The 27,196-nt window shown below is 34.8% G+C and overlaps 6 protein-coding genes and 3 pseudogenes across 9 annotated transcripts, besides 11 other annotated features; 3 read left to right on the top strand and 6 right to left on the bottom strand.

Moving 5' to 3' along the window:
• Positions 1-14,278: part of a mobile genetic element that runs on past the window's edge.
• On the bottom strand, positions 6,582-7,456 carry TVAGG3_0118040 (annotated as a pseudogene). Its single transcript has one exon. A coding segment is annotated over exon 1 (875 nt).
• TVAGG3_0118030 (uncharacterized protein) lies at positions 7,955-8,374 on the bottom strand (the record flags this gene model as incomplete). The annotated part of the gene is made up of 1 exon (XM_051223421.1): positions 7,955-8,374. One exon carries the CDS (start codon positions 8,372-8,374, stop codon positions 7,955-7,957), a length of 420 nt encoding a protein of 139 aa, XP_051108407.1.
• On the bottom strand, positions 8,411-9,046 carry TVAGG3_0118020 (uncharacterized protein; the record flags this gene model as incomplete). The annotated part of the gene is made up of 1 exon (XM_051223420.1): positions 8,411-9,046. One exon carries the CDS (start codon positions 9,044-9,046, stop codon positions 8,411-8,413), a length of 636 nt encoding a protein of 211 aa, XP_051108406.1.
• A 222-nt stretch (positions 14,279-14,500) lies between the features above and the next one.
• On the bottom strand, positions 14,501-16,115 carry TVAGG3_0118000 (annotated as a pseudogene). The gene has a single exon. A coding segment is annotated over exon 1 (1,615 nt).
• A 9-nt stretch (positions 16,116-16,124) lies between these two features.
• On the bottom strand, positions 16,125-16,600 carry TVAGG3_0117990 (annotated as a pseudogene). The gene has a single exon. A coding segment is annotated over exon 1 (476 nt).
• A 619-nt stretch (positions 16,601-17,219) lies between these two features.
• Positions 17,220-17,802, top strand: TVAGG3_0117980 (uncharacterized protein; the record flags this gene model as incomplete). Its single annotated transcript, XM_051223419.1, has 1 exon — positions 17,220-17,432. A coding segment is annotated over one exon (213 nt), but the record flags the coding sequence as incomplete, so codon positions are not given.
• Positions 17,803-18,606: 804 nt separating this feature from the next.
• Positions 18,607-19,232: a mobile genetic element.
• Positions 19,233-19,439: 207 nt separating this feature from the next.
• Positions 19,440-20,634: a mobile genetic element.
• A 153-nt stretch (positions 20,635-20,787) lies between these two features.
• Positions 20,788-22,342: a mobile genetic element.
• On the top strand, positions 21,529-21,909 carry TVAGG3_0117950 (MULE transposase domain-containing protein; the record flags this gene model as incomplete). The annotated part of the gene is made up of 1 exon (XM_001299598.1): positions 21,529-21,909. The coding sequence occupies one exon, from the start codon at positions 21,529-21,531 to the stop codon at positions 21,907-21,909; it is 381 nt and encodes a 126-aa protein (XP_001299599.1).
• A 1,234-nt stretch (positions 22,343-23,576) lies between the features above and the next one.
• TVAGG3_0117930 (DDE endonuclease family) lies at positions 23,577-24,236 on the top strand (the record flags this gene model as incomplete). Its single annotated transcript, XM_001309042.2, has 1 exon — positions 23,577-24,236. The coding sequence occupies one exon, from the start codon at positions 23,577-23,579 to the stop codon at positions 24,234-24,236; it is 660 nt and encodes a 219-aa protein (XP_001309043.2).
• A 921-nt stretch (positions 24,237-25,157) lies between these two features.
• Positions 25,158-25,491: a mobile genetic element.
• Positions 25,492-26,076: 585 nt separating this feature from the next.
• Positions 26,077-26,105: a mobile genetic element.
• Positions 26,077-26,105: a terminal%2Cinverted (terminal inverted repeat of MuDR-4N1_TV transposon ID:TVAGG3_0117910).
• A 74-nt stretch (positions 26,106-26,179) lies between these two features.
• Positions 26,180-26,678, bottom strand: TVAGG3_0117900 (uncharacterized protein; the record flags this gene model as incomplete). Its single annotated transcript, XM_001299599.2, has 1 exon — positions 26,481-26,678. The coding sequence occupies one exon, from the start codon at positions 26,676-26,678 to the stop codon at positions 26,481-26,483; it is 198 nt and encodes a 65-aa protein (XP_001299600.1).
• An 11-nt stretch (positions 26,679-26,689) lies between these two features.
• Positions 26,690-26,723: a mobile genetic element.
• Positions 26,690-26,723: a terminal%2Cinverted (terminal inverted repeat of MuDR-4N1_TV transposon ID:TVAGG3_0117890).
• Positions 26,724-27,104: 381 nt separating this feature from the next.
• Positions 27,105-27,142: a mobile genetic element.
• Positions 27,105-27,142: a terminal%2Cinverted (terminal inverted repeat of Banshee-A3 transposon ID:TVAGG3_0117880).
• Positions 27,143-27,196: the final 54 nt, after the last annotated feature.

Raw genomic sequence — 27,196 nt, 5'->3', positions numbered from 1 at the left:
GCTTCATGGGAGTACTTGCTGCAATTCAAGACGGAATAAGAAAGGACACAATCTCAGATTGACCATAACAGATTTGGATGGTCACATTTACTATGCACATGGCAATGAACAAACAGCCGCAAAACTTCTTGACGCTTTCAAGACTACAAGAGAGAACAAATGGTTGACTCCGACTCAGACATTTTGAATGCAATTGAAGGAATTGCAAGTGTCAAGTTCGAATGGTACCAACCTAACCTCAAGCAGTCAGACAACATGCTGGATACTTCCCGTTCATAAATAAGTCTGACATTGACTTGACAAGGTATGGAATTTACAATTCAATTGAAACAATTGTCAACGAACCTTGCATTCTTACATGTCTCAGGAACCTCTGTCTTGTTACAGATGAGAAGATGAAGTATCTTGAGTCATGTGTGAAGACAAGGTACATTCTCAGAGGTCAATTGGCAAAAATTGCACCGTTGGCAAATGTCAATATCCGAGTCAACATACCTACAGCTAAAGTTCTTCACATGACGACTATGTTGTTGAGTTCAATTTACCATGGTTGAAGATTGTAATTGTCCACAACCACTTCATGTTGAACGAAAGTCTTACAAACCCATTGTTCGGAAAAGGCAAGTGCAACATTGTCAGGCTGTAAACATTCTCTTTCGAGAAAGGTTTGTTGGAACCAATTCCAGATGACAAGCTGACAGAAACTTTTGTACCAAAAGACGAAACAAACTTTTCACTGTTAGCAAGACCAAAAGTTGTTCCAGACAAAGTTCTAGTACAAAAGAAGTACACAGTTCCACAAGGGGTTGGATTGTTCGGTACCAACCTGAACCAGAAGAACTTCCAATGAGGTTGCAAGAACTTCAAGATGCTATAAACAAACTTCCATTGAGACATCCAATTGACGTCAATTTGTATTGGAGAGCATCTGAGTTAGGTCAGAAGGTTTTATATGAAACAGGTTGCTTCGACGATGTTTATGAGATAAGAGAGAAGTTTCTCAGAAGATAAGAGACTCACTTGAATTTCCACAAACTGGACCAATTGGTTGCGACAAGTTCGACTCAAACGAAAAGATATACTATGTCGACCTTAACGCGCATACATGAGGTTTGTCCAATATATTCCGACTGGAATTCCAAACGAAGATGGTGAGTTCCCGGGAAGGAACTAATACAGTTGGAAAAGTCATACAACAACTGTATGATATTAGGAAAGCTTCAAACCCCAAACTTGCAATGACACTCAAATTGCTTATGAATTCGACATGGGATATTCCATTAAGAAACCTCAAAGAGATGAAGAGTAAACATTATGAGAAGGTCGACAACTTTGTTGAAAGGTTTTTTCTTTTGTTTTGAAGTACGAATTCACTCAAGGTCAAAGTGGCTTAGTAACCACATTAAAACTTTATTGTCGAACATTTGGTCTTACCTCAGTTCGCAAAGGCAGTACTTGACAACTACAACAATTCTTCTCCGAAGTCAAATCCAAAGTCAAGGTTTACTATGAGAACATTGACGCACTCATGACGAACGAAAAGAAGCTATAACAAACTCATTGAAATGGGTTTAGTCGGCGAAAAGATGGGTCAATTCAAATTGGACAAAATTTCACCGAAGTTCATGTCCTCTCCAAGCGTAAGTAACTGGGTGTTAAAGAAGATGGTGAAATAGTTAAACATTGCATGAAATAAAAAATTTTTATTCGAATTTGAATTAAAATGTGGGAATTCTTGGGAACGGGAAAGGTTTATTAACTTGAGGAACAGGTAAAGGTGGTGGTGTGGCAACAGTCCATTTTATATTCCTTCCTAGCTAATTTCCGTTTAATTTCATGGTCGCCCTCGGAGTCTTTGAATCGGACAGGTGCGAGTTACACCATTCTTGGTCTCAAACTCATATATAACCTGTTGTCTGTATTTTCGTCGACTATGGCACGAGACACGAACATTGACCAAACGGACAAAGTGTCATTTCGGATGTCACGCAGCCATCGCATTCGAGCACTTCGAGAAGCCTTACGTTCCAAGGGAGAGGGTGTCTGGTGCAGGCAGGGTCTAAAGTCTACGGCAGTACATCCTCAATGCCTGGGAGGACAATCGTTCCTTGATTGGCATTCTACAACTCCTCTGGGCGACCATCCTACATGGGATACGAAAGAGCCCAATTCAAAGGTCGGGAACTAATTTTGCAAATTACCTTAATTTAACATTTATTAATCAAATATTTACTTGGTTTCCCCTAAATAAATTTTTTTACTCTTAGAACCATCGAGGTTTCTCCTTACGGTTGTTGAGCTTGTCACCGTCAATGTGTCTGACCCTCGTCTTCTTGTCTGGATTTGGAACCCATTGAATTGCGACAAGCTTGCCCATGGAAATTGAACCGCGATTCCGAAGGTTAAGGTTCAAGTGTCCCAAGTTGTTGAGGACTGGGGTAAGAACCTTGCCGGTCTCCTGTTGCGGATTTGTAGTGGGTAGGGTTGGGAATTTCGTAACCGTCATCGGCAACAAGGGTTGCCAAACTTCCTCTTCTTCGTGTTTCTCTTCTTCCTCTTCTTCCTCTTCTCCTCTTCTTCCTCTTCTTTGATAATACCTTCGGCAATTCTGTGTTCACGAAGTACGGTGTTGTCATGTTCTGTCTTTCCGAGTACCTTCAGATGGCGTCTATCTCTTCGAAGAAAACGCGTAAGATGAGTCTGCGCAAGGTCTCGGTTCTCTCTCTCGTAATTGCGCAGGTTTCCGTGAAATCGTTCAGGCATTTCTCATTGGAAGCTTGGTTCATGAGGACATCGGCTTTGAGATTGGTCATCTCTGTCATAAGACTACTTTGGAGAGTCTTAATGGTGTTTGTCAGATGAGCTTTCAATTGGGCAATTTGAATTTGAACTGGGCGCTTGTCTGGCAACCTTGAAAGGACATCTGCTATTGTGTTCGGCTTCGGTGCTTGTTCGGACATCGAAAAATGAAGTGGTTTGAGAATGACGGTTTTACTTCAAAAGCTTGTTATGACATTATGTCATACAACAAGTTTAATAAATATCTTATTGTTCTTCTTCTGAACGTTTGTTGTCTTTCCGATAAAAGTTTGAACATGAGAACCAAAAAACGTTTTTTGAGATTGCGGAAGAGTTCAGGCAAACGTTCATATTCTGGATATGTTGGGAGCAGTTCAAAACATCTGAGCTGACTTTCGGACAAATTGGGCAATGTCAGAAAATTCATCTTTGGTCGGACTGCTTGAAGGTAAGTCCCTTACATGTAAGTAGCTCTGGTAAAGTCTTCTCATTTCTGCTAACTTTTGAGTATAGCTTCGTAGTTTAGAAGTTTCAATTTTAATTGTCTTATTCCACTCTTACTTCTAAACGTAAGTATCCATGAGGTCAAGAGTAGCTTGGTAGCTTTAAGTGAAGCTATCTGTTCCTTGACTTGTGCAATTTTGGTTGCAATTGTGGTTTGAGCTCCTTCAAGTTCGCCGTCTATGTCGTTCTCAACACCTTCAACCATAGCTTGAAACTCTTCATCGGTCATTGAGATTGGTGTGGGACGAATTTAAACTTGCTTCATTCAAAAATGAAAAAATGTTTTTACTCTAAACGTTAAGGTTTACTGAATTGGTTGGATGTCGCCTTCACAGGTTATGTAAACGGCTGACTCCGAGAAGTGAAGGAGAGACTGAATTGCCAATTTCATTATGGGGTAGGGGTTTCTCCTTGTTTGGTATTTTTATCAAGGACGTTTGTTTTAAGAACTTAACAAGAGCTTCTCTTTGGCGTCCTTTATGCATCGTAGGCTGTCCCGTCTGGTATTGTGAATTGGAATTCCAGTCGAAGTCTCGAGCTGAAGTGTAGACCTTCCAGAAATAGTGGTAACTTGACCTTGGGCTTCATTATCCCTGCCATATGCTAACAACTTCATTTATCTCTATAAGGTAAACTGCCTCGTCAAATCCTTCTGGCATTCCGAGTCCTTCCATCCGACAGGAAAAATATTTTCCACAACTGGAAAAAATTTTCCGGACAACTGGAAAAAATTTTCCTTCCGACAGGAAGAACTCTTCCAGTTGTCCGTCCGTAAACCTTAATTTCGAAAAATTGAGAATTTTTGGTCAAACTTCAGAAAAAGTTTTTCCTTCCGAGCAGAAAAAGTTCTTCCTTCCGACAGAAAAAGTTTTTCCTTCCAACAAGAAAAAGTTTTCCTTCCGACAGGAAAAGTTTTTCCTTCCGACAGGAAAAGTTTTTCCTTCGACAGGACACAAACGAATGTCCGACGTTCCTCTTCCTGAACGCCTTCCAAAGCCAGAAGAACCGAAGCTGCAGAACCACAACAGTCTCCTCAGCAACCTCAGTTCCAGCAAGTCCTCCACCAAATTACTACCATTTCCACCTCAAGGTTACTACCAATTTCACTACAAGGCTTCCCGAACTACCCTCCTCAGCCTATGCCTTACTTCCCCAACCCTTGATGTTCCAGCAATGCCACCCCAGCATTCCAACTCTCAATCCCAATCGAAGAGAGACCAAGAGTTCGAAGAAGGTCTGAACCGTTTACGCAAAGATTATGCCCAGCCCCTATGGAGAGACGACAGGCTTTCAGTCTCTCCCTCAAATCGACCGATTCGACTCGTACCACAGATTCGGTTCGTGACCGTGAAGACTACCTCAAGCAGTCTGAGAGACTCTTCATCCTACAACCATTTACAGTTGGAGCTCTCAAGAACATGCGAATTACGAAGGTCAGACACCAGCTGGAGACCGCAAAACAGACGTACTCGCAAGAGCCGTCCAACTGGTCAAGACAAAGACTGAGATAGTCGACTTCATTCTTGCAGCTTGCCTATACAAGTAAAAAAAATAAACAATTACGAGTTAAACTTTTTACTCTTTCTTTTCTGAGTTGTTTAGAGCTGGTTTCTCTTGTAGAAACCTTTCGTACTCTTCCATGGTCATGTAATTGCGAATTTGGTACGCAATTCCAGGTTCGTTGTTTTTGAACCTTACGTTATGTAACGCTTCCATCCTCCTCAGGGAAGTAAGCTGCTAACATCTGACCAAGTTTTCTCGGTGACTCGGGAGCTCATTAAAAATGTCACTTTTTAAACGTTAAGTTTTTAGTCTTATTTTACCCTTGTTTTACCCTTTGTTTACCCTTTGTTTGTCAAGGTAGTATTGGAGTGCAATTTTCCAAATTCTCTGTGTCGGAGTTTCTTCAGCATTTTCCAAGGTGTACCTGGAGAACTCAAAGAAGTTGTCAAGAAGATACTGCCATGCTGCTTCTTCTGAGTTTCGTCGGTATTTTGGAAGTGTTGCACCTTCGAGTCTTCGGACATGAAAAAATGACACTTTTCTATTAAACCGTTTTGGCATTTTCTCATGAGTGAGTATAGTTCTGCCGAACCATTGGAAGAGAAGAAGTACCCTTGCTGGCAAAAAGAAAAAATAGTTGCCTTAGTTGTCATTGCAATTGTACTCGTAATTGAATTCATTGTACTTCTCTTACACGTACATAAAACTCAGCAATGGTATTTGCTTTAAGAAGCTAACCATCTTACTAAGACTAAACACTTAGATTTTTTCAAGCTTGACTTTTTACAATCTTGAATTTTGTTGCTGAATTCAGTAAAAATAATGTTAGGTGAAGAGGTGAGATCTCACCCGTTTTTCACTCTGTTTTCTCACTCCTCATGAATTTTCATGAATTTTCCGAAATAAAAAATAAAGTTATTTTTATTTTTTTATTTTTTTATCGCGGAATATAAAGACAGATATGTCAACACAGAGAACACAAACAACAGTTATAGTCCATGAAGCTATAAATGAAGAATACGAGTACATACAGTTTAACAACAACTCCGTCTCATTCGTTCGGTCAAAGACGATATGTACCAAATGCAAAAGTATTTTGACAGCATGTTTTGCTCCAGATACCAAACATACAGACGATTGGTTCAAAAACCAAAGCACAAGAACTTTTTGAGCGAAGCACAGCGAGACCGACTTTTTTCGGGTCGCCTAAAACTCATGAAAATCGTAAAAATTTGCCAAATGGTTTGAGAGGTTGGTATGTACATAGACTTCTTGTAAATGCTGTTGCAATGTGGGCTCGCCTCGTTATGCTTGGTATATTTACAGACTTCTTGACGAAATTCATAGACAAGAACGTGAAAGAATGGAAAACAGCTTGAAGCAAAAGACAAAAGCATTCAGAAAAGAATACCACGTTCGGTACCAAAAGGAAAGGAAAAGAACTATAAGTATATGATTTATACTGAAGAGATGGAAAATGAAGAAGACAGAGATATGGTTATGTTGCATTTAGTCAGAAGAAACAACAAAAGCTTTTTACGACCTTGCTAAGATTTACAAATCTGACAGAAATTGGTTCTATCGCGAAAACTTACCGATTCAATGACCCCAAATGAAGATGTGAAACAAATAGTTCAAGATACGTTACCTCAAACACACTATGATATGAAAGGTTGTACAATACTTACCTCAAAGAAGACTTACCGCTACTGAAAGAAAAAATAACAGAGTATTTTGACAACTTCAAACAACAGAGTAAATGAACTCTTTATTTTTCAAGCTTGACTTTTTACAATTTGAACTTTGTTTGCGTAGATATGAATTCTGAAAGAAGTATGAGGGTCTTGTATGACTTTATACTTCTCCCATAGTTCATGTCTGTCAAACTTACCTGCATGGACTCTTTCATAAGTTCCATGAAATCGTCTTCGGACAATCGGGGGAAAAGTATTATGTCAGTAAGTATTCTTTTAAATCCTTACTTAAACTCTTTGCTGTCTGTACACATTTACGACTGAGATGTTAAGTGTCTGAGCTTCTTAAGAATTCGACACATGTCTTGTTCTCTGTTCTTTAAGCAAAGATGAGAAGCAAAGTCATCTAAGATAAGAAGACATCTATGAGGGTATGTCTTCCAATCGTAAGATTGCAATTTCTTCGAAATGTATTCTATTCTCTTTCTGTTTGTTTCTGAAGTGTTTTCTTCTCTAATATTCTCTGCATTTCCTGATTTGTGTCTTTAAACTTCGAATTTATATACTCATTTATAGCATTATACTTCAAAACTCTTCTTTGGTACTTTCTTTATCCAATCTAACAACTCAGTATCCTTTATACATACTAACTTAGACTTCTTTATAATATCTTTGAACGAATTGACGGTTTGGTCAAATTGACCAGAAGTCGAACAAATAACAACTAACTCATAGAATGGGTTCTTCTCATCTAGTTCTTGTTGTTGTGCAGCCATTTTAAGATAAGTGAAAGTCTTACCCGACCCAGGTGGTGCAATTAGACCTGTTATACCATTCTGAGCAAATAAGAACTTGTCATGTATAGGCTTTATCTGAGCATTTTCTAACTTCCTCTTGTTCTTGTTTAAAACATTCTCAAATTTCTTGTCAATGTCAGCAAACTTTTTTTCTAACATATTTTTAGAAAAATTAAAATTTTTATCTTTTAGAAAATGTCTAGCGATTTCGCTATCTATATTCGAGACAACTTTTCGACAGCAAAACATCTGTCGACCATAAAATCTTACATAGTGTAAACAAGAAAGGTGAATTTGTTCTAAAGTTCTGTTTCTGGGAATATGACAAGAACCATAAAACATTAAGCAGTCTTAAAATTTGTCAATGACAGACTTGTTGACAGAGATGACGCCTCTTGGAAGATGAAGTCCAACAAAAGTTCTTAGAATGCAAAGAAGACACATGCGCTGTTCTTGAAGATGAAATAGAAAACAGAATAGATGAGCTATTAAAGGACAAAGAACTTTTACATAAATATGGTTGCGCCAAATTTGACATAACTCCACCAGAAAAAGAAGAAGAGAGAAAAGAAAGAGAAAAAAGTAGAAAAGAGAAGAAAGAACCTGAACCAGTTCCAGAGAAAAAGAAATTTGACATGTAAAAATAAAATTTTATTTTTAGAACATTTCTGGGTCAATGTCAATGTTCTCTTCCTCTTTAGGAGCAAACACTGGCTTAGACTCTAAAATCTTTTTACCCAATTTACCTTGAACTTCAACTATCTTAGACTCATAATATTCATAGTCGTCTGCTTTCTTTGGTTCATAAGGTATAACAAGTTTGTATGCTTTGCCTTCTTTAAGGTTTGAGAACCTTCTGTCAAAACTTTCTTTGACTGCTAACAAACCTTCTATGTCTAAGTCTTCAAATTTCGCACCATTTTTAGTCACAATAGCAAACTTAACTGGTTCGATGTTCCAAACTTTGCTGAATGAAGACTTTTCAAAATGGTAGAAGTAAACATTCAAATATGTGAATGGGTCTAGTTCTTCTTTAAGTCCTGACATGTACTTGTTTACTGAGATGAATTTTGCCATCTTTTCTATCGGATAAAAAAATATTTTTTTTAAAATTTACTCAGAAAAAATTTTCTTTGTATATACACCATTCTGAACGTCTAAAAGACTTTTGACATTTGCCAAGAATGTTCGTTTAGAAGCTGTCATATAACCATATTCTTGACAATATTGTTTATACGAATCGTACAATGACCTTTCATCTAATGACACAAAGTCAGTTTCATCTATGAACAGTTCATATACACTCTTGTTTGCTTCTAACAATGTTTGTCTCTCTTCGGTATGTGGAATTTGTCTTGGATTGAACTTAGAAATATCTAATGTCATGAAATATGAGAACAAGTGGTTGTAAAAGTCAGATGTCAAAGTTTCTGCTAAGTCGTCAAAATATTCTGTATCTTGCATATGAGAATCTGACGTTCTGACAACTACATATCTTCTGTCAGAACTTTCTAACTTCATCGGAACAGCATTGTTTGAAACCATAATGAAGTTTGCAACATTTTCACAAACTCTTTGGTCTTTATATTTTCTTTCAACAACTCCAACTTTGTCTGTTATAAGACTCTTCAAAGCATCTGAGTTCAAAACTTTTGTTGTATCTATACTTTGAAGTTCATTGCAAACTATAAGTTTCATATTCTCTATTGAGGAGTTAAACTTGCCACAGATGTTTTCTAAGTTTGTCATATTCGGTTCGAATACCTTCTAACAGTTTGCAAAATATCTGTAAAGAATGTGTTCTTACCTGTTCCTTGTTTTCCAATTATAATGAGAGCAGTTTCATTTTTAGCACTTGGATGTTGTAAGATGTTTGCAAACCAACATAAGATATACTCATAAACTTTTCGTTTCCATTGCATATAATTTCTTTGACATGGTCTAACCAAGCTTCTATAATATTTTCTTTCCATTCTACTTTCGTATATTTATATCCAGTGAAGATAGAATAGAAGTTTGGAGAAGGTGTATAAGACTTTATACCTCGAACTGAAAAATCTTCTAACTTTGACAATAAGATATCCCCAAGCATCTAACATCTTCATGCCAACTTGTTACGACTTTTATTTTCTTAAGTTTTCTTCTACATTCTTGTTCTGAAACTATTGTTGCTCTTGGTTTGTTAAAGACAACATCCCATTCTTTCATAACATAACATTCTGGGGCAGAGTCAACATAAATGACTAACGTTTCAAATTCTCGACTGCTTTGTTATAGTCTCGAAATGGACACATATTTCTGAATGCTTGGAAGTCATTAAAAATCTAAACATCTATTCTGTACATTTTTATAAAAATAAAAAAATAATTTTTTTATTCTTGACTTTGTTGTTGCATTTGTTGCATTTGTTGTTCTTGAGCTATTTGTTGTTTGAAGTTGTTCTTGTAATACAATACTTTCACCAGTTGCATCTTCCAATTCGAAACTTCTGCCGTCATTGACAAATACATAGGACATAAAAGTTTTACAGGAACAAAGTTTGCGTCAACTAATGTCAACGTTATACTTGCCAAAGTGTTTGAGTTCACTAAGGTTGAAAATTTGCATTCGAATGAACAATAGGCAAACCAGCAGAGAAAGTATTGTTTATACGCATAAGTATCTTTTGGTCATAATAGTTTCTGTCGACATTCGAATAACACTTTGAACCTAAGTTTGAAACAATATATAAGATTGGTGTGCTTAATGTCAATGGAATAGACATTCCTTGTATGACACCTTTTCCTGTTATAGGAAACTGTTGGTAGTAAAAACCAGAAATAAGTTTTGTATTATAGCTCATATCGTTTATAGTAAACTCAGTCGGACATCCAAACATAATGAAACCTGCTCTAGTTGCAGCACATGTTACACCCGTCCTTAAAGTATTAAATAAGTCAACAAAACCTGTTGGTGGTATATCTGAGTAAGTATCTTCAAAGGAGTATTTTTTACCATTCACAACAATAAAGTCTTCTGGTGTCAAAAGAGCAAAACAGGCTTTAGTCGTCATTGTGTTTAAGGTTAGTTTACAATATCGTCCTTGAGGACTTTGTAAGTTTGTTGTTATAGAATTATATGACTCAGGGTTTTTAGTCGTAATAGTATAAACCATATTATGTCTTCTGCCATTTATATATATTTAAAAGTTTTTCTGAAAGTGGAGAAGAACTTCATCTAAACTTTCACATGGCGTTTCTTGAAGTTCTCTGTCTAAGAAGTTCAAATATTTTGTAAAGACATAGAACTTTCCTTTGTCTACACGAACAAACAAAACAGGGTCTTTCATATCGTTCAAAAGTGTGTAAAGTCCTTTACATGAAATAAAGTCTATATTATTTTCTTCAAACATCTTTCAAGAAGTTTTGACATTTTACTTAGCAATAAATTTTAATGAAATGTTGTGGGTCAAATATTTTATACGTCTGGGAAACTATATTTTAAGTTCAACGTTTCACCTCCTTCATAACGTATATCTTGTCAATGGCATTATATGAAACACCACAGCAACTAATGTCGGGTTCTATTTCTTTGATGTTTATATCGTCTGCCTCTGTCAAAAGTTTCAATAGTTCTTTCAAAACTTCATGAGGTGCAATGACATATGAGTTCACTTTACAGGGTTGTGTTCGACAAGTTTAACATTATAACTTAAAGCTTGACAATCTTCTCCTGAGTTTGAAGTTTGTCTTTCAGTTGTTGGTAGTCGTTTCGAATATCTGCAACAGAACTTAAGTCTCTGCTAACTTCAGGATATGTTGGTTCTTTTACAGGACAATTTTATACCATCTTCGTTTCGTATGGTTTCCCCACTTCAATCTCTGTTTTACATTGACAACAACACTTGACTTTTGTTTGAGTTGGTGAATTTAACTTCACATCTGCCACCGCCATTAACCTTTTGAAACACTTACGCTTCTATTTTTTCGGAAATGACATTTTACTTAGAATAAAAAGATGGACGTATTCGGATATCTTATTGAATTGAAGCAAAACAAGGTTTATACTCACAAACAATACAAATACATTGACAGAATAGTTCTTTACACAAACAATGGAAAATGTTATAGAATAGCAGTCTTTGCTGAACCTAAATATTTTCATAAAGCAAAGAAAGTTGGTATAACCGAGATGGTGAAAGTTCTTGAAGCAGACAAAAATATAACTTCAAAACTGACCGATATTACTAAAGGAAAGTTTATAATACAATATTATTCAAAACTGGCGTACTGTCAATATTTGACGGAGAGAAGTCAGTTCAAGAACAACTTACTGACCTGCTGCCAAAATCTGCTCGATGGAAGCTGTCGTTATGCCAATCTGAGGAGCCCCAGCAGGTTTCATCGAACGAATCTTCAAAAGAGCATCTTACGTGAAAAGTGCTATTGGTTTTGTAAACTTCTTTGCTCTCAATTCATCTGGACCGTCTCTGTCACCAGTATATTGTATTTGTACAGTACCAACAGTTGAAATACCACCCATAAAGTCTTCTGAGTCAGCAAATGGAATGCCAAGCCAAAAGTTTGAACGGTCTCCATTTGTATATTGAGTTTTTTGACCTCCTGTATGAGTCCATACTTTCACATATGGCATAATAGAACTTTGCATTTCAGGGTTAATGGTTGTTGTGAATTGTTGTTAAAGTTCATAGCATCTAATGTCAAGTTGTATGACCTCATATCCTCAACTGTAGAATATTCTTCTCTTGGATAATATTTGCCATCTATGTTTATATGATATTTAATACCAGGGTTGTAGAAACAAGAATAGTCATTTATAGTTCGTCTGAACAGTCAACATAGTATCTGCATGTTTCATTGCAGTTGTTAAAGCAATATCTGTTCTTGCACCTGGGTCAGCACTTTGGTTTCCAACTTCACCTGCAAAGTCTTTGACAGATATTTGGTGTATAGGAACATAAGTGGAACTGCAATATATTTGGCAGCTAAAGCATTTGAAATATCTGGGTCCAACATATAGACTGCAAGTCTGCTTTTCTATTCTCTTGCATTCAAATTTTTCGCATGTGAACTTAACTGGGTCCCAAGCAGTTCCAGCAGCATTGAAATAATAGTTTACTTCATTGTTGAAGTTTGAGAAACCAAAGTCTAAGTCAACTTTGTCTTTGCAAAAGTCGGCGAATGACGTTTTATTTGTTCCGTTACGTCTGTAAGAGTGAATGGGTCTTGTGTTGGTGCAATGACTAAGTTATTTTTTGCTTGGAGTAAGTTCAATAGAAATTTTTCCTCCCAGTTTGGCAAGTATCTTAAAAACCTGAAGATGAGGAAAGATGACAAAGGAACTCTAAGTTTCAGTTTTACTTTAGTGGCAGCAGTTCCATCTGAACCAGAAAAGGTTAACATAAACTCCTGGAACGTTAGGTCAAGTCTTCTTATTTTCTCAATAGTTGCATACTGGTCTGTTTGTTCTCTAGCTTTGGTTGTACTGAGTTTCTCAAAGCGAACCATTCATAGTTTGCCCATGTTACTGTTTGAAACTAAGTCAGAGTTAGAATATATCTTATATCCCATGAAAACTTCTGGAGCATATTGGTATCCGACATAGAAAATTCCATTGCAACCTTTCTTGTCAGACAACTTGGCAGAAGGTTTTATTTCAATGTCTTGTTCCACGTATAAGAATGAGTTGTCAATAGAAATAATATGAAACCTGTCGCAAGCAATATCTACTGTTGTGAAGAACCTTCACCAAACTCACCTACGTTTCCATAAGAAACAGCAGTTGTATATTCGTAAGTTCCAGGAACTATTTCTGACCTTCTAATGGCATTGTCGCATTCGTTATACCATTCGGAAACATTTCCGTTCATGGCATCCAAAACTGTTGGCGTTATATTCTGAGCGGCGTACATTTCATATGGGTAAAAATATAGAATAGTTGGATTTATATATCATAATAGAACCCACTCGTACCAAGCTTTACTTTCTTCCTGACTGAGTTTTTAACTCTTCTTTTTCCTTCATTGCCACTACTTTCACTAGATGAAGTTACTTCTTCACTACTTTCACTTTGTTCTACTCTTCTTCTTTGGTGTCGCTTTTGTAACTTGCCCTCTGCTTCAAGTTGTTGCATCTTTGCCTCATGTTCACCTAGTATGTTGTAAATTTCCCATGTCCTTTTTGCCTTTGGCTCTGGTCGCCCATCTCAGGTAACCTATATCCTAGAAAGATTTTGTCATAGTTTGTATTTGAGTCTTCGCGTATTGTTTGCATGACTCTTTCCTGAGTTTCCGGTTCAAGCTCTTCAAACAGAGCTTGTCCATATGGAATAAGCTCGTTTCCAAATATATGTTTTTGTAGCCATTCTGGTTTTCTTTCCAGTTACCAATAATATCTTTTGTGAATGGGAAAGCTTTTACCCACTGTTTCAGTCTTGCGTCATTTATTTCTGTAGTTGGTTTTATTTTGTCAAGGAACATGTTTTTCAATACTAACATTTCATTTGGTACTGTCCATTTGAGTTTTCTTAAATTTCATCCCTTCTCAGTTCATTGTCTGCAAAGTAAGTTTTTATGACATTTTGCAAACTTTCGTTTGCAAGGTCATGTACAATAGGTTCTCTTCCTTCTCTCTCCCTAACTTTCTTTCTAAACTCTTCACCAAATATACCATCTTTATGGTTCTGTGTAGTTCTTTGAGATAAATGTTCTAGAACGTCAGGTGTTATATTTCCATCAGCCATGTTCATTTCATACTGGTTCAAAATATCTGCATGTTTCATATCTTTCAATGGCATTAAAGCCGCGCTGAAAATACCAGCTATATCTGGTTCACCATTCACTTCCATTGCGTCTACAACTTCTTGGAATTGAGGTTGTAAGTTTATGAACCACCTATCCGGATTAGCTTTATGACCCCATCTCATTGTAGTTCCATAGTCTGCAGAAACAAAAGTAGGTTTGTTTCCATATTGGTTAGGTTCTGAATGAACTTTAAACAATGTTTCATTTCTATATGTTTTGTTGAAATTTAACCTTTTATTTTCACCGAGTTCAGCCAAAGATTGAACGTTATATGGTCGTAAGTAAAAAGGGTTATTGTATTTGCGTACATTATCTTTCAGTACTTCCATTCTATGCTGAATATTTTCATCTGGTGTTGGAGTCTTTTGTATGTCGGCAAACATTTTTCGATATTCTTCTACTCTGTCAGCCGAATTTTTCTTAGACTCTTGGAAAGATTCCATATTCTCCGCATACTCTTGTTGAGGGTCAAGATTTTTCGGCTGTTCCAAATCTTCATCTAGTTCTGTGAAGTTAGTTTCCAAAGGAGGGACTTGTTCGTTTCCTTCAGGCTCTTCTAGCTGTTGTTGCTGAACTATTTCTTCCATGTCTGGTTGTATCTGAACTTCTTCCTGTGGAGTTTCTTGTACCTCATCTGCTGGCATTTCATATATTCCGAGACCGTTTTTAACAAGTTCCCTATTTAAGTCATCCGCATTCATAACCCTTTCTTCTTTCGTTCCGTCTCTATTTTTTACGCGTTTCATGAAGATAGTTGAATTATCATTTATCTCTGACATAAAATATCTCGGAGTAAATTCATTCATGTCATTTGGATGATATGCTATTAAATCATATCCCTTAGCGAGCTTGTATTTTCCAGGTTTGAAATTATATCCCATTTGGTGCTGAACCATAAAGCTAAATAGGTTCGGGTCAGTATTTCCTTCCTTGAACTTTCTAATAGCTTCTTTATATCTGTCACTAAAGTCAAGAGTATCTGGGTAACCATAATTTTCCTTAAGCATTTTTAAGAATTCTTGGTTTCCTTGTTCTCTACTTCTTTTATGTCCTTGCTCTGTTTGTGGTTGTTGCTGTGCAGTGTTTTGAACTGTTGGTTGTGGTGCAGTGTTTTGAACTGTTGGTTGTGGTGCTGGATTTTGAATTGTTGGTTGTTGTTGTTGTGCTGGTTGTGGTTGTTGTTGTGTTGGTTTTGGTGCATGCCTGTGTCTGTGTCCATGTGACGATGTAAATGTTTTAGGTAGTCCTGGTGCAGGTGCTTCTCTTGGAGGGTTTGGTGGTATATAAGTTCCACTAGCTAGTATATAAGTTCCACCAACTGGTATATAAGTTCCACCAGCTGGCACATATGTTCCATCTGCAGCATAATGTCCTACCTGACTTTTCGTTTTTAAGAAAGCATTTACTAGGTCTGTTTTGGTCTGTTGTAACTCTTTTTCTTGACTTTCCACAACAGTTGCTCTAACGGCGTCATAGGCACTTTGAACTGCCTGTCTCGTTGCTGCATCTGTTATTTTCGTCATATTTTGTGCTACTTCTCTTAACTCTTTGTCGAAACCTTCAGACTTCAGTTTCTTTCCAGATGAGAAGTCGTTCACTAGTTTCACCTTACTATGAAGAGCTTCGAAGGCATTCTTAAAGTCAGCATTCATTAAAGCTTCATTTGAACTGTCTTCATCCGCTTGTATTTTTGTCCTTATTGACCCTATAAGTTGGGCTGCTTTAGCGTTGGCTTGGGCATCTAACCAGTCATTATTAGCTTTTATATATTCTGCGCTTTTCATTGCCTTTTGCATGGCTGCGTCGTTATTTTTACTTTCTTGTGCTAAGTTTTCATACTGTACGGTTTGGTTTTGCAACTGTAAAAGTTTTTTCCGCCTTTACATTTGCTTCAACTTCTTTTTTATACTCATCGCTATCCATATATGTCTTCAGGGCTTTTTGTTTTATCTCTTCATCTTTCAGTACTTTATATTGAGTAGTATGGTTTTTCAAATTTATAACATCTTGTTCCATTTTTGCTACTTCTGCTGCTTTTTCTGACACTTTTTTCGCATATCCCTCTGTACTTAGTTCTTTCAGTTGTTCTTCTTTCTTCTTTTTTCTCTACGTTTAACTCATTGAGTTTCTTTGTGTGTCTGTCATATTCTAGTTTCTTTTCGTTTTCACTTATTTGTTTCTGTATGTCTATGGTTGACTTTTTTGACATCTGTTATTTGATTTTTGAGTGAACTCAAATTCATTTGACTTTGAGGGTTATAAGCTGTTCCGTCTGCAGCTCCACCATAGCCTGCCATTTTCGCTAAAAGTGCCGCTCTTAAACCTCCACTCTGTGCACCAATAACTCGGTTTAAAAGCATAGGGTTGCTTGACATTTGTTGCAACATAGTGGGGTCATTCATCATTTGTTGTTGCAACTGTTGTTGTGGTGTCAGTTTTACTATTGGATGTTTCAATGCTCTCTTCCTCTTACGTATATTCTTACGTAGCTTACGTGGCATTTTAAGTGAAGTAAAAAACGGTTTTTGACAGATGTTTATATGACACTTTTTGTTCAGCACAAAAAACTATTCGGTCAAAGTGTTGTCAGTTTTGTAAAATAACCGTCTTATCTCATTCTATAAGGGGGAAAAGGCTTCTCAAAGTATACTTCCTTGGAACGCCTGTAACTTTTCCTGTAGCGAGGATAGACCCTTACTTGTCCAGACAAAGTTATACTATTTTGAGTGCTCTACCAAAAAGTCAACGGCGACGACTCTCAAAAACCGTTGTGTAAAAAGTTTTCCCGTTGGACAAAAAAGTATATATAGAAAACAAAAAAACGTTTATAGTTCATTCAATATTTGAGATGGAACGGTTTTCCAACGGTAACTATTAAATAAAATAAAAAAATAGAGGGGTCTCCGTTGACGAAAACGGTTTTTATTCAATATTCATTTTCCACAAACTTCTGGTCAGTTCATTTTTGTCTAATGCAAGACCATAGTAGTAGCATGACTGACAATTCTTTACAAAAGCTCTTTAAAGGTCAAACACTTATATCCTCATACTTTACTAGTATGTCCAAAGAGGTTACACAGGTTTCAGTCCAATCAGACTCCAATCAGACACAAATTGAAGCTCAAATTCAACCAAAAGAAACTGCAGAAGTCGAACAAACATCAGAGCACCTTCAGAACAAACAATAACACAACAAACTACAGAAGCTCAAGTTGTTTCAGTCCAATCAGACTCAAATCAGACACCAAACACACGCAAAGTTCAACTAAAAACTTACACTCCTACAGAACCAGAAGGTGTCTTCTCATTCTCAACAACAGAAGCAAGATATAGAAGACTCATTGCAGCTTATCCAAACAATTTGTCCTTAACAGACAACAATGACTATGATAGATATTTCAAAAGTATAATAAAACCAGTCGAAACATTAGAAAACAAAGTTCAAAACCCGACAGTAATGGTTGACTTTTTCTTGTCGAATTTGCCTTATGTTTCAACTATGATATCTCTTCAAGCAATTGACGAGTTCATTATTTGCTGTGAACCAAACTTAAGAGAACAGCTATATGAAACACTCAACGACTTTCGTCCTTATCCTTTAACTTACAATTGGAAAGAAGATGAAAACAAACGCGGTTCTTTCTCCTGGAATCTTTCCATTGTTGCTCCAGCTGGTGTAGCTGCACATCCATTCGAAATATAGGGTATTTTTTTAAAAGTAGTTTTCTTTATATATAAAAATAAAACTTTTGATATATTTGAGTAAATGATTTATTAGGGAAAACCGCAACCACTTTTTTAATCACGATTTAAATATATAAATCGCAATTTTTTTGAAAAATCGCGTTTTTTAATCAATTGCGATTTTATTGTGGTCGCGATTTTTTTGAAAAATCGCGATTTATATGGAAAATCGCTTTATTGGTTCAATCTAAAGATCATTATTTAAAAAGTGAACTAAAAAAATATAAATATAAAAATAAAATAAAAATTGTAATAAGAATGTTATAAAAAGTTTTTTAGATTTGAGTTGCCGATAGGCTTGAGCAAATGTATTTTTATTGCTAAAGGTTTTTTTGTTAGATTTATGTAATATTTTTTAGTTAAAGGTAAATTATGATTAATTAGTGAAGTAAAGTAAGACTTCAAGAATTTTGACCAGTAAAGTGGGATTGAGGTATTTGTTATCGAGATTGTTTGATGTTAGATCTCTGATTTCGGCAAGTATGCAGAAAAACTATATTGTGAGCAGTCTACAATGGATAAACAGCCATTCTAGATTCAAAAAATCTTTGTGAATTGCTTTGTTATTGAGAAGTAATACAACCGAATCCCAAAACTATTTTTTTAAAAAAAATTAATCGTATTATCAGAAAAAGTTCATATCGTTTTGTAATTATCAGAAAAGTATATCATTAAAACTTTAAAATCGTATAATAAAGTTAACAACAATTCTGGTTAGTAGCAAATATAATTCTGAAAGCATTCAAAAAAATACACTAAAAAGGAGTAGGTGACAAAAGTGCATACTCTTAAATTAACCTTAAATGTTAATTTTTCGATATTTTCGGTATTAACCTTATTGTATATTTTTCCGGTGATAAATTTATCACACTGAGGTTATTTTTCCGGTGAGATTTTTAACCTTGATTTAATGAAATTAATATATATAAATTTTATTATTTTTAATTTCGAATGAGTATAATAAAATATTTTTATGTGTTTTTGTTTTTGATGTGATTTGAATTTTGTTAACTCTTTTCAAAATCACTTCATTTTTATGATTTCAGTGGACTTAGAGGAGCTTATTGCTTTTGGTATTAAACAGGAAGTCAAGGGCGGTGTCCCATACAGAAGAAGAACGGGATCTCCAAAGCAATATGTCACTTATTCATGTTCGTATCCCCTATGCAAGGCAAAATTTAGGGTTGAAGAACAAAATGGAGTGTTTACTATAAGCAAAGTTAATGAAGAACATTGCCATCATATAGGAGTTGAAATGGGTTCACATTACGCGAGTAAATTTTATCAAAAATGGATCGAACTTTATATTAAAAACGGTGGAAAGCAATTTCTTGCTCAAAAAGCATTTTTTGATAAGTTCGGAATTGATACGAATAACAAAGAAACGATTATCATAAGACAAATTACGGAAAGTGAACTCAAACAAAAAGTGACACAATGCATTTGCCAACCAAATAACTTTACAAAGCAAAAACTTAAATTACTTGTCAAGCTTACTATTCTTATTTTAACAATTAAAAAATTAAATTTTATTTTTTATTTAAAAAAATCATCTTATATCATCTGATATATATATATCTTATTTAAAAAAATCATCTTTGTCTGAATGTAAAACTATTCAGACAAAGTTTCCCGCTGTTTGCGAAGGAATTGTTGGCTATGATGTACTGATTCATGATCAGTACATCATAGCCAACAATTCCTTATACAAAGTTCAAAAACTTGGGTGCAATCAGTTCTGATTGCACCCAAGTTTTTGAACTTTCTCGAGGGAATGAAAGGTAAGAGGTATACATTATGAATATATACCTCTTACCCTTCCATTCCTCTCTGACAGCGGGAAACTTTGTCTGAATGTTAAACTATTCAGACAAAGTTTCCCGCTGTTTGCGAAGGAATTGTTGGCTATGATGTACTGATCATGAATCAGTACATCATAGCCAACAATTCCTTATACAAAGTTCAAAAACTTGGGTGCAATCAGTTCTGATTGCACCCAAGTTTTTGAACTTTCTCGAGGGAATGGAAGGGTAAGAGGTATACATTATGAATATATACCTCTTACCCTTCCATTCCCTCTCTGACAGCGGGAAACTTTGTCTGAATGTTAAACTATTCAGACAAAGTTTCCCGCTGTTTGCGAAGGAATTGTTGGCTATGATGTACTGATTCATGATCAGTACATCATAGCCAACAATTCCTTATACAAAGTTCAAAAACTTGGTGCAATCAGAACTGATTGCACCCAAGTTTTTGAACTTTCTCGAGGGAATGAAAGGTAAGAGGTATACATTATGAATATATACCTCTTACCCTTCCATTCCCTCTCTGACAGCGGAAACTTTGTCTGAATGTTAAACTATTCAGACAAAGTTTCCCGCTGTTTGCGAAGGAATTGTTGGCTATGATGTACTGATCATGAATCAGTACATCATAGCCAACAATTCCTTATACAAAGTTCAAAAACTTGGGTGCAATCAGTTCTGATTGCACCCAAGTTTTTGAACTTTCTCGAGGGAATGGAAGGGTAAGAGTATACATTATGAATATATACCTCTTACCCTTCCATTCCCTCTCTGACAGCGGGAAACTTTGTCTGAATGTTAAACTATTCAGACAAAGTTTCCCGCTGTTTGCGAAGGAATTGTTGGCTATGATGTACTGATCATGAATCAGTACATCATAGCCAACAATTCCTTATACAAAGTTCAAAAACTTGGGTGCAATCAGAACTGATTGCACCCAAGTTTTTGAACTTTCTCGAGGGAATGAAAGGTAAGAGATATCCATTTCCTTTCACCTTCGTTCTCAATAATTAACTTATAAATTTTTTAAAGCAAAAAAAGTCTGATTTTTTTTGACAAGTAAATATATAGGGAATTTATCCGACCAAATAAGTGTCACTTTTTCGGTTCACCTCACTTTCCGTAACTCGTCTTACAACACGATGAAACTTTTCGCGCAGTCTACTGATGCTTTAAAGCACAAATTTTATCGCCTTGATGAGATTATTGCACAAAGATTATCAAACGATCCTTACACTTCTTTGGAAGCATTTTTGAATAATTTACAGGAAGAGTGCCCAGATGATCTCGTTCAATTTGATTACAATGGAGATTTTTCCGAGTTTACAATCATATATGCACCTTTTGCTTCAAAAGAATTGGTGCATAGCATTGATAACCCTCTCCACGTCGATTCCACTCATTCTTTAATTAAAGGAAAGATCCAATTGTTTGCAGTAACAATGAAAACAAGTCAAAACACAATTTTCCCCTTTTGCTATTTTTTAGTGAACCCTCAGACATCTGAAAAAATTCAAGAATGTTTGGTGAAATTCTGTGAGTTTGCGCACCTGGATCCACAGCATTGGAGCGCTGACTGTGCGCTAAACATTGCTCGCGCAATTGAGGACAGATTTCCTCTTGCGCAGCTCAGTTGGTGCGCTGTGCATGTTTTACGCGCATGTGCAAAAGTTGGAAGCTATTTTAACAATCCACAGAATTTTGAGAACTTCTATTTAGCAATGGACTTTTTGACATTACGTGCAGATGCAACGAATGCAGAAAAGCTGGCTGAAGAGTCTGATGAAACATATGAGTTCTTGACAACAATGTTAGAAGAAGAAGAACCGCGCGCTTTGAAGTATTTCGATAAACAATGGAGAAGAACCAAAGAACATTGGATGATGTTATATCGTGGAGAAGGTGATTCCACGAATAACATTGCGGAATCACACTTTCATCAATTAAAGCAAACATTTTTCTTGGGTAAGAAAAATGAGCGCATTGATGACATCGTCATAACTCTCATCACTGTTGTGATTCCAAATGCGATTATTAAGGTTCAAGTCGCTAATGTTTTGAATGAAAAAAGAGCAGTAAGAATTCTTACAAGGGCAGATAATCAGATTGTTGAGCAAAGAGCTTCAAAACACGATGAATGTTTGAAATTAATTCAACACATTTTGGAAATTGTCGAAAGCCGAAGGATTGAACCTAATGTCCTTATTCCATCTTTGAAGGCAATATTAAATTTGGCACAAAGAAGTTTAAAGGAAGAGTAAGCAAGATTAGATAATTTGGACTTTTTTTAAAATTAATGAATAAACAGTATATTTTTGAAGTGTAAGCTTATTTACCTGAAGCTATATTACTTAATATAACATTCAAAGTATTATTGCTATTTATTGGAGAACAAATTTATGTAATTTTCACATGAAAATTGATAAATTTGTATTTCCTTATGATAATCAATTTTTGTATTTGTAGAGAGTCTCCCTGCATGATATCAAGACTTGGCTATAAGTCTTTATCCATTTTTGAAAATTGTATTGTAAATTGTAAGAATTTCTGAATACTACTACTATAAAATATAATTGCTTATCAATGTATATTCTCCCTGCATGATATCAAGACTTGGCTATAAGTCTCTATTCATTATGAGTATGACCCCATTTTTTTACAAAAAGTGCCGAATTGCAACTTTGTCCCAATCTCCACTAAAAAGTCAGTTGCAAATTTACTTAATTTGATTATAAATAATGAAACACTGTATGATATCCTAGTAATAAAAAATAATTTTAGGAATAAGTATTTTTTTATTTTTTTTAAAAATGGTATTTTCAACTAGTATCCATCAAATACTATTTGCACTAATCTACTAATATTATATGTGCGAAAATAAGATAAGTTATTAGATAATAATAAACATTACAGGCGAAAAAATCTTTTTAAGCCTGAAGACGCCTTGGATTTATTAATAAATCGATTTTATATATTTTTGCTGTATTTGGAAGATAATCTGTATCATACTCCATATAATTTTAATTGTTTGCAAAATCTTATTATCAATACAAGAATTATAATAATTTTTTTCTTGTCGAAATTCTATTCAATGCTTCATAAATGGCCGAACATCTTTGTGCTTTTAAAAATTGAATATAGTATCAATTTTATAAAATAAATAAAATTTTTGAAATCAACAATTATCACTTCATTACTGTCCAATCGGCAAAGAACAACATCCAGTACTCGAAGTTCGCAAGCATCAGGAACTCGAAACTCGCAAACACCAAGAAGTTCTCAAGCATCTTTACAAAACCCTGCTCCAACACAAACTTCTACAGCAACTGTTCCCCGTTCAAGATCAGAAAGGGAACCTGCTGCAACAGAGCAAATTCCTCCTCCAGCACAAGAAAACGTGACAGTGGTTAATCCCATTCAAATTGCGACTTCATCTGAAATTTCAGAAAATTAAATCGATCCAACAGATCCAATTTCATTTTTTACCCAAAGAGAAGCAGAATATATGGAATCATTTGTTGATGTTCCTGTAAATGATGTACCAGAGCCAAAGATCAAAGAACCACTAAAAATTAGGATCGAAGAAATTTTAAGGGAGCAACAAAATAATTGTCTCACAAAATTGACAAATTTGACATGCAAAGATTTTAGAGATTTATTACATCTTTATTTTAATACTCTTGAACACAATCATTATAAACACACTAGAGTATCATTGGAATCGAGATTGCTAATAACATTAACTTGGTTGAAACATTCTGGTTCATTTAAAGAATTAGGAGCACAATTTGGAATCAAAAAAACACATACAAGAGCTATTGTAATGGATATCATAAATAAAATTGGTTTAAAAATTGGTGAGGACTTTGTCAAATGGAGACCCTATATTCGGTGGGACGAAAGTGAAAAATCTACCGAATATCCCGGTATGCTTGGAGCTTTGGACGCTACAGTACAAGAAATTGGAAGAGCAAAAGATCAAAATTTATATTACTCTGGAAAACATAAAATGTGTTGTGTCAAAGTTCAATGTTTTGTCAGTCCCAAAGGAAGATTACTTCACTTTTCGAAACCAATCCGTGGAAAAAGACATGATTTTAGATTATTTAAAAAAACAAAAAATCTCATTTCTATCTTAAAAGCAGAAAAAGAAAGAATGAATGCAGAAATTGAGACAGAGCCATGCTTATTAGCAGATTCAGGATATCAAGGTATTAATGATATAATACCATGGGCAAAAATTCCTTTTAAACGTCAAAAGAATACAGAATTAACAGATGATCAGAAGGAATACAACCGAAAACTCTCCAGTAATCGAATCATTGTCGAGAATTATTTTTCTCGACTCAAACAATACTGGAGAGTGATTGGTGGTAAATGGCCATTGAAAATCAAGGGTGATCTAACATTTTATCATCACACCTTTGCAATGTGTGCAGGCCTTACAAATAAACTTTTGTGCCGACGTCCATTACGTAGAGGTGCTGAAAGATGGGATCTTTTAGATCTTGATAGCATGGATGAAAATAGCGAGGCATATAACTATCAAGAATCAGTTTCTGAAGATGACAGTGAAAATTCTTATTAATAAAAATTATTTTATTCATATATTAAAATATATAAAATTAAATTTGATTTAGAATTGCCACTCTTGGTGTGTCACTTTTATAACCGTTATATCATAAATATTAGCTTGTTACATAATTCCCTTTCCATAAATATGATAACATTCATTTAATTGTTGATTGTTGATTGTTAATTGTTGATTGTTAATTGTTGATTGTTGATTGTTAATTGTTGATTGTTATTAATTAGTTACATTATTCACTTTCCATTAATATGATAACATTCATTTAATTGTTGATTATTGATTGTTATTGATTAGTTACATTATTCACTTTCCATAAATATAATAACATTCATTTAATTGTTAATTGTTGATTATTGATTGTTATTAGTTAGTTCCATATTTATATATAACAAAACAAAGTAATTTTTAAAAAAAATCATATGCTCAGATACCTCTTATATATGATTAAAATATTGGCAAATACCTAACAGCATATATCCAAGAGGATTTTAGTTTTTTAATTTTTTTTAAAATGTCACTTTTTACCTTATTAATTTCAATGAAAATATCACACATCATTTTAATAATTATAAACAGTTAAATCATTCTCATCATTTTTTAATAAGCTAAAATGCAGAAAAACTATATTTCATATTGCAAGCTTTAGATATCTTCGAAAAAAATGTAATAAGATAAATAAGTGTAATGATTTATAATATTTTAAAATGCTTATTATTGATCATTGTTATTGAATTTAATTGCGACCTGTTACGTACCGAAAAGGGTCACTAGAAAAAGTGACACTGACTCTTATTTTTCGCGCCAAAATTCGAAAGGGTTTTTAATATAATAATTATAATATATAAGGAATTTTATTAAATATATGAAATTAAAATATAAAAAATATTATAGTTAATTTAAGTTTGTTTATTATTTTTATTTTAGAACTGTTTTCATAGGAATTGAAGGGTGAGAGGTATATAGTATGCCTATATACCTCGCACCCTTCAATTCAAACTCTAAATGGGAGAAACTTTGTTCGTATGTTATCTTATGAAAGCAAAGTTTCTCCCATTTAGAAAGTGAATAGGAGCCTACCAGGCACTGATACATAATCAGTGCTTTTTAGGCTCCTATTCCCTCGAGAAAGTTCGAAAACTTGGTCGCAATTGCATCTGATTGCGACCAAGTTTTCGAACTTTCTGGTAGGAATTGAAGGGTGAGAGGTATATGGTATGCCTATATGCCTCTCACCCTTCAATTCCTTCTCTGAAGCATTTCTAGCGACCCTTTTTTTGGCGCCAAAAGTCACTTTTTCTAGCGACCCTTTTCGGTATGGTATAGAATTTAATTGCGACCTTTTCGCTTAATGAGGTCCAAAATCATGGTTCCGATTTGTTCTATGTTCGCGATTGATAAAGAAAATCGCGTTCAATTTTGATCACAATTTTCCATAAAAATCGCGATTTTTTTGAAAAATCGTGACCATAATAAAATCGCAATTCATTAAAAAACGCGATTTTAAAAAAGTCGCGATTTATATATTTAAATCGTGATTAAAAAAAGTGGTTGCGGTTTTCCCTATTAATTTATTTATTTATTTTTTTTAAATCAAATCATATAAATATATATATATATAATAGTGAAATAGAACAAGAGATAATTATTGATGATTAAATTGTAGACGAGGATAAAAGTTTAGATAAATTAATAAAATTAGTGTGGAATCAGACAAATTTCGGGTTGTTTGGGAAGGAATTGTTGGCTATGATGTACTGATCATGAATCAGTACATCATAGCCAACAATTCCTTATACAAAGTTCAAAAACTTGGGTGCAATCAGAACTGATTGCACCCGAGTGCGGGACAAATTTGCCAGGTGTCACTTTTCAATAACCTTAAATTACGCTTTTCTAATTTTTAAAAATAACCTTAAATTATATTTGAAGAAATTATGTCTATGATATATGTTTTATGCTAGAATCTTGGAGTTTTCATGCACTACACAAGAGCTCCAAGGTTCCAAGAGTGAATGCTCAATAGCAATTATAGAGATGTACCTTTTCAAAATGACTTTTACTGATTAAATTTAATCAATAGAAGACATTTTGAAAAGGTACCTCTACAATTAGATATACAAGAGATTCAAAGCTTCATTTCAGATAGATTTGAAACTTTGAAACTCTTGGTAGATTTTGAGTGAATGCTGACAATCATCTTTGAGAAGGTTTTCTTAAAGAAAACCTTCTCAAAGAGGTTTCTCAGGAGCCCTGAGGCTCCCTTTCGTAATGATTGGGAGCCTTGGGGCTCCTGAGACGAAGAATGGCTTCGCCGAATCTTTGATCAGCAGAGGCCTTTTCATTTGGCCTCTGCTGATGGATTCTCAGGAGCCCTGAGGCTCCCTTTCGTAATGATTGGGAGCCTTGGGGCTCCTGCAGCAGAGTATCGCTCTGTTCCATTAATTTTTTAAAAAAAGTGTCGTGTGGCAAATTTGTTCTGTTCCCATTGCACCCAAGTTTTTGAACTTTCCATTAATAATTGTTCAATCATATTTATACAACCCAAATCTATACCAATCATACTCTTATTCATACATCATATTTTAAAAACTTTTTTGCAATATGATGTTATTGCAACATTTTTTTTTCTTTTCTACTTCCAATTAGTACCTTAAAAACATTAGACACAATCACTGGCTCATATGCTCCTATTGTGAATCTAACACTATGCAAATTTATACAATTTCTCCACAAATCTTACATTCATTTTAATTTCAACGACCATTATTATCACAAAGAATCTTACCTTCCCCTACAAAATCTAACTATCTATCAATTTAAAAAATGTTACAAAATATTAAATGAATTTTTTTCTATACGTAATTTTGTTGTAAACAGAAATTCATCAAAAGTGACACCTCAGAAAAGCTAAAATATTGAATTTTTGGAACTTTTGATAGAGCACGTTTTTAAATATT

This window comes from Trichomonas vaginalis, chromosome IV (genome assembly GCF_026262505.1).
Source record: "Trichomonas vaginalis G3 chromosome IV, whole genome shotgun sequence".
In the NCBI taxonomy this organism is placed as follows: domain Eukaryota; phylum Parabasalia; order Trichomonadida; family Trichomonadidae; genus Trichomonas; species Trichomonas vaginalis.
Note: the sequence above shows the minus strand (reverse complement) of the source record. Positions and strands in the feature narration are given on the sequence as shown.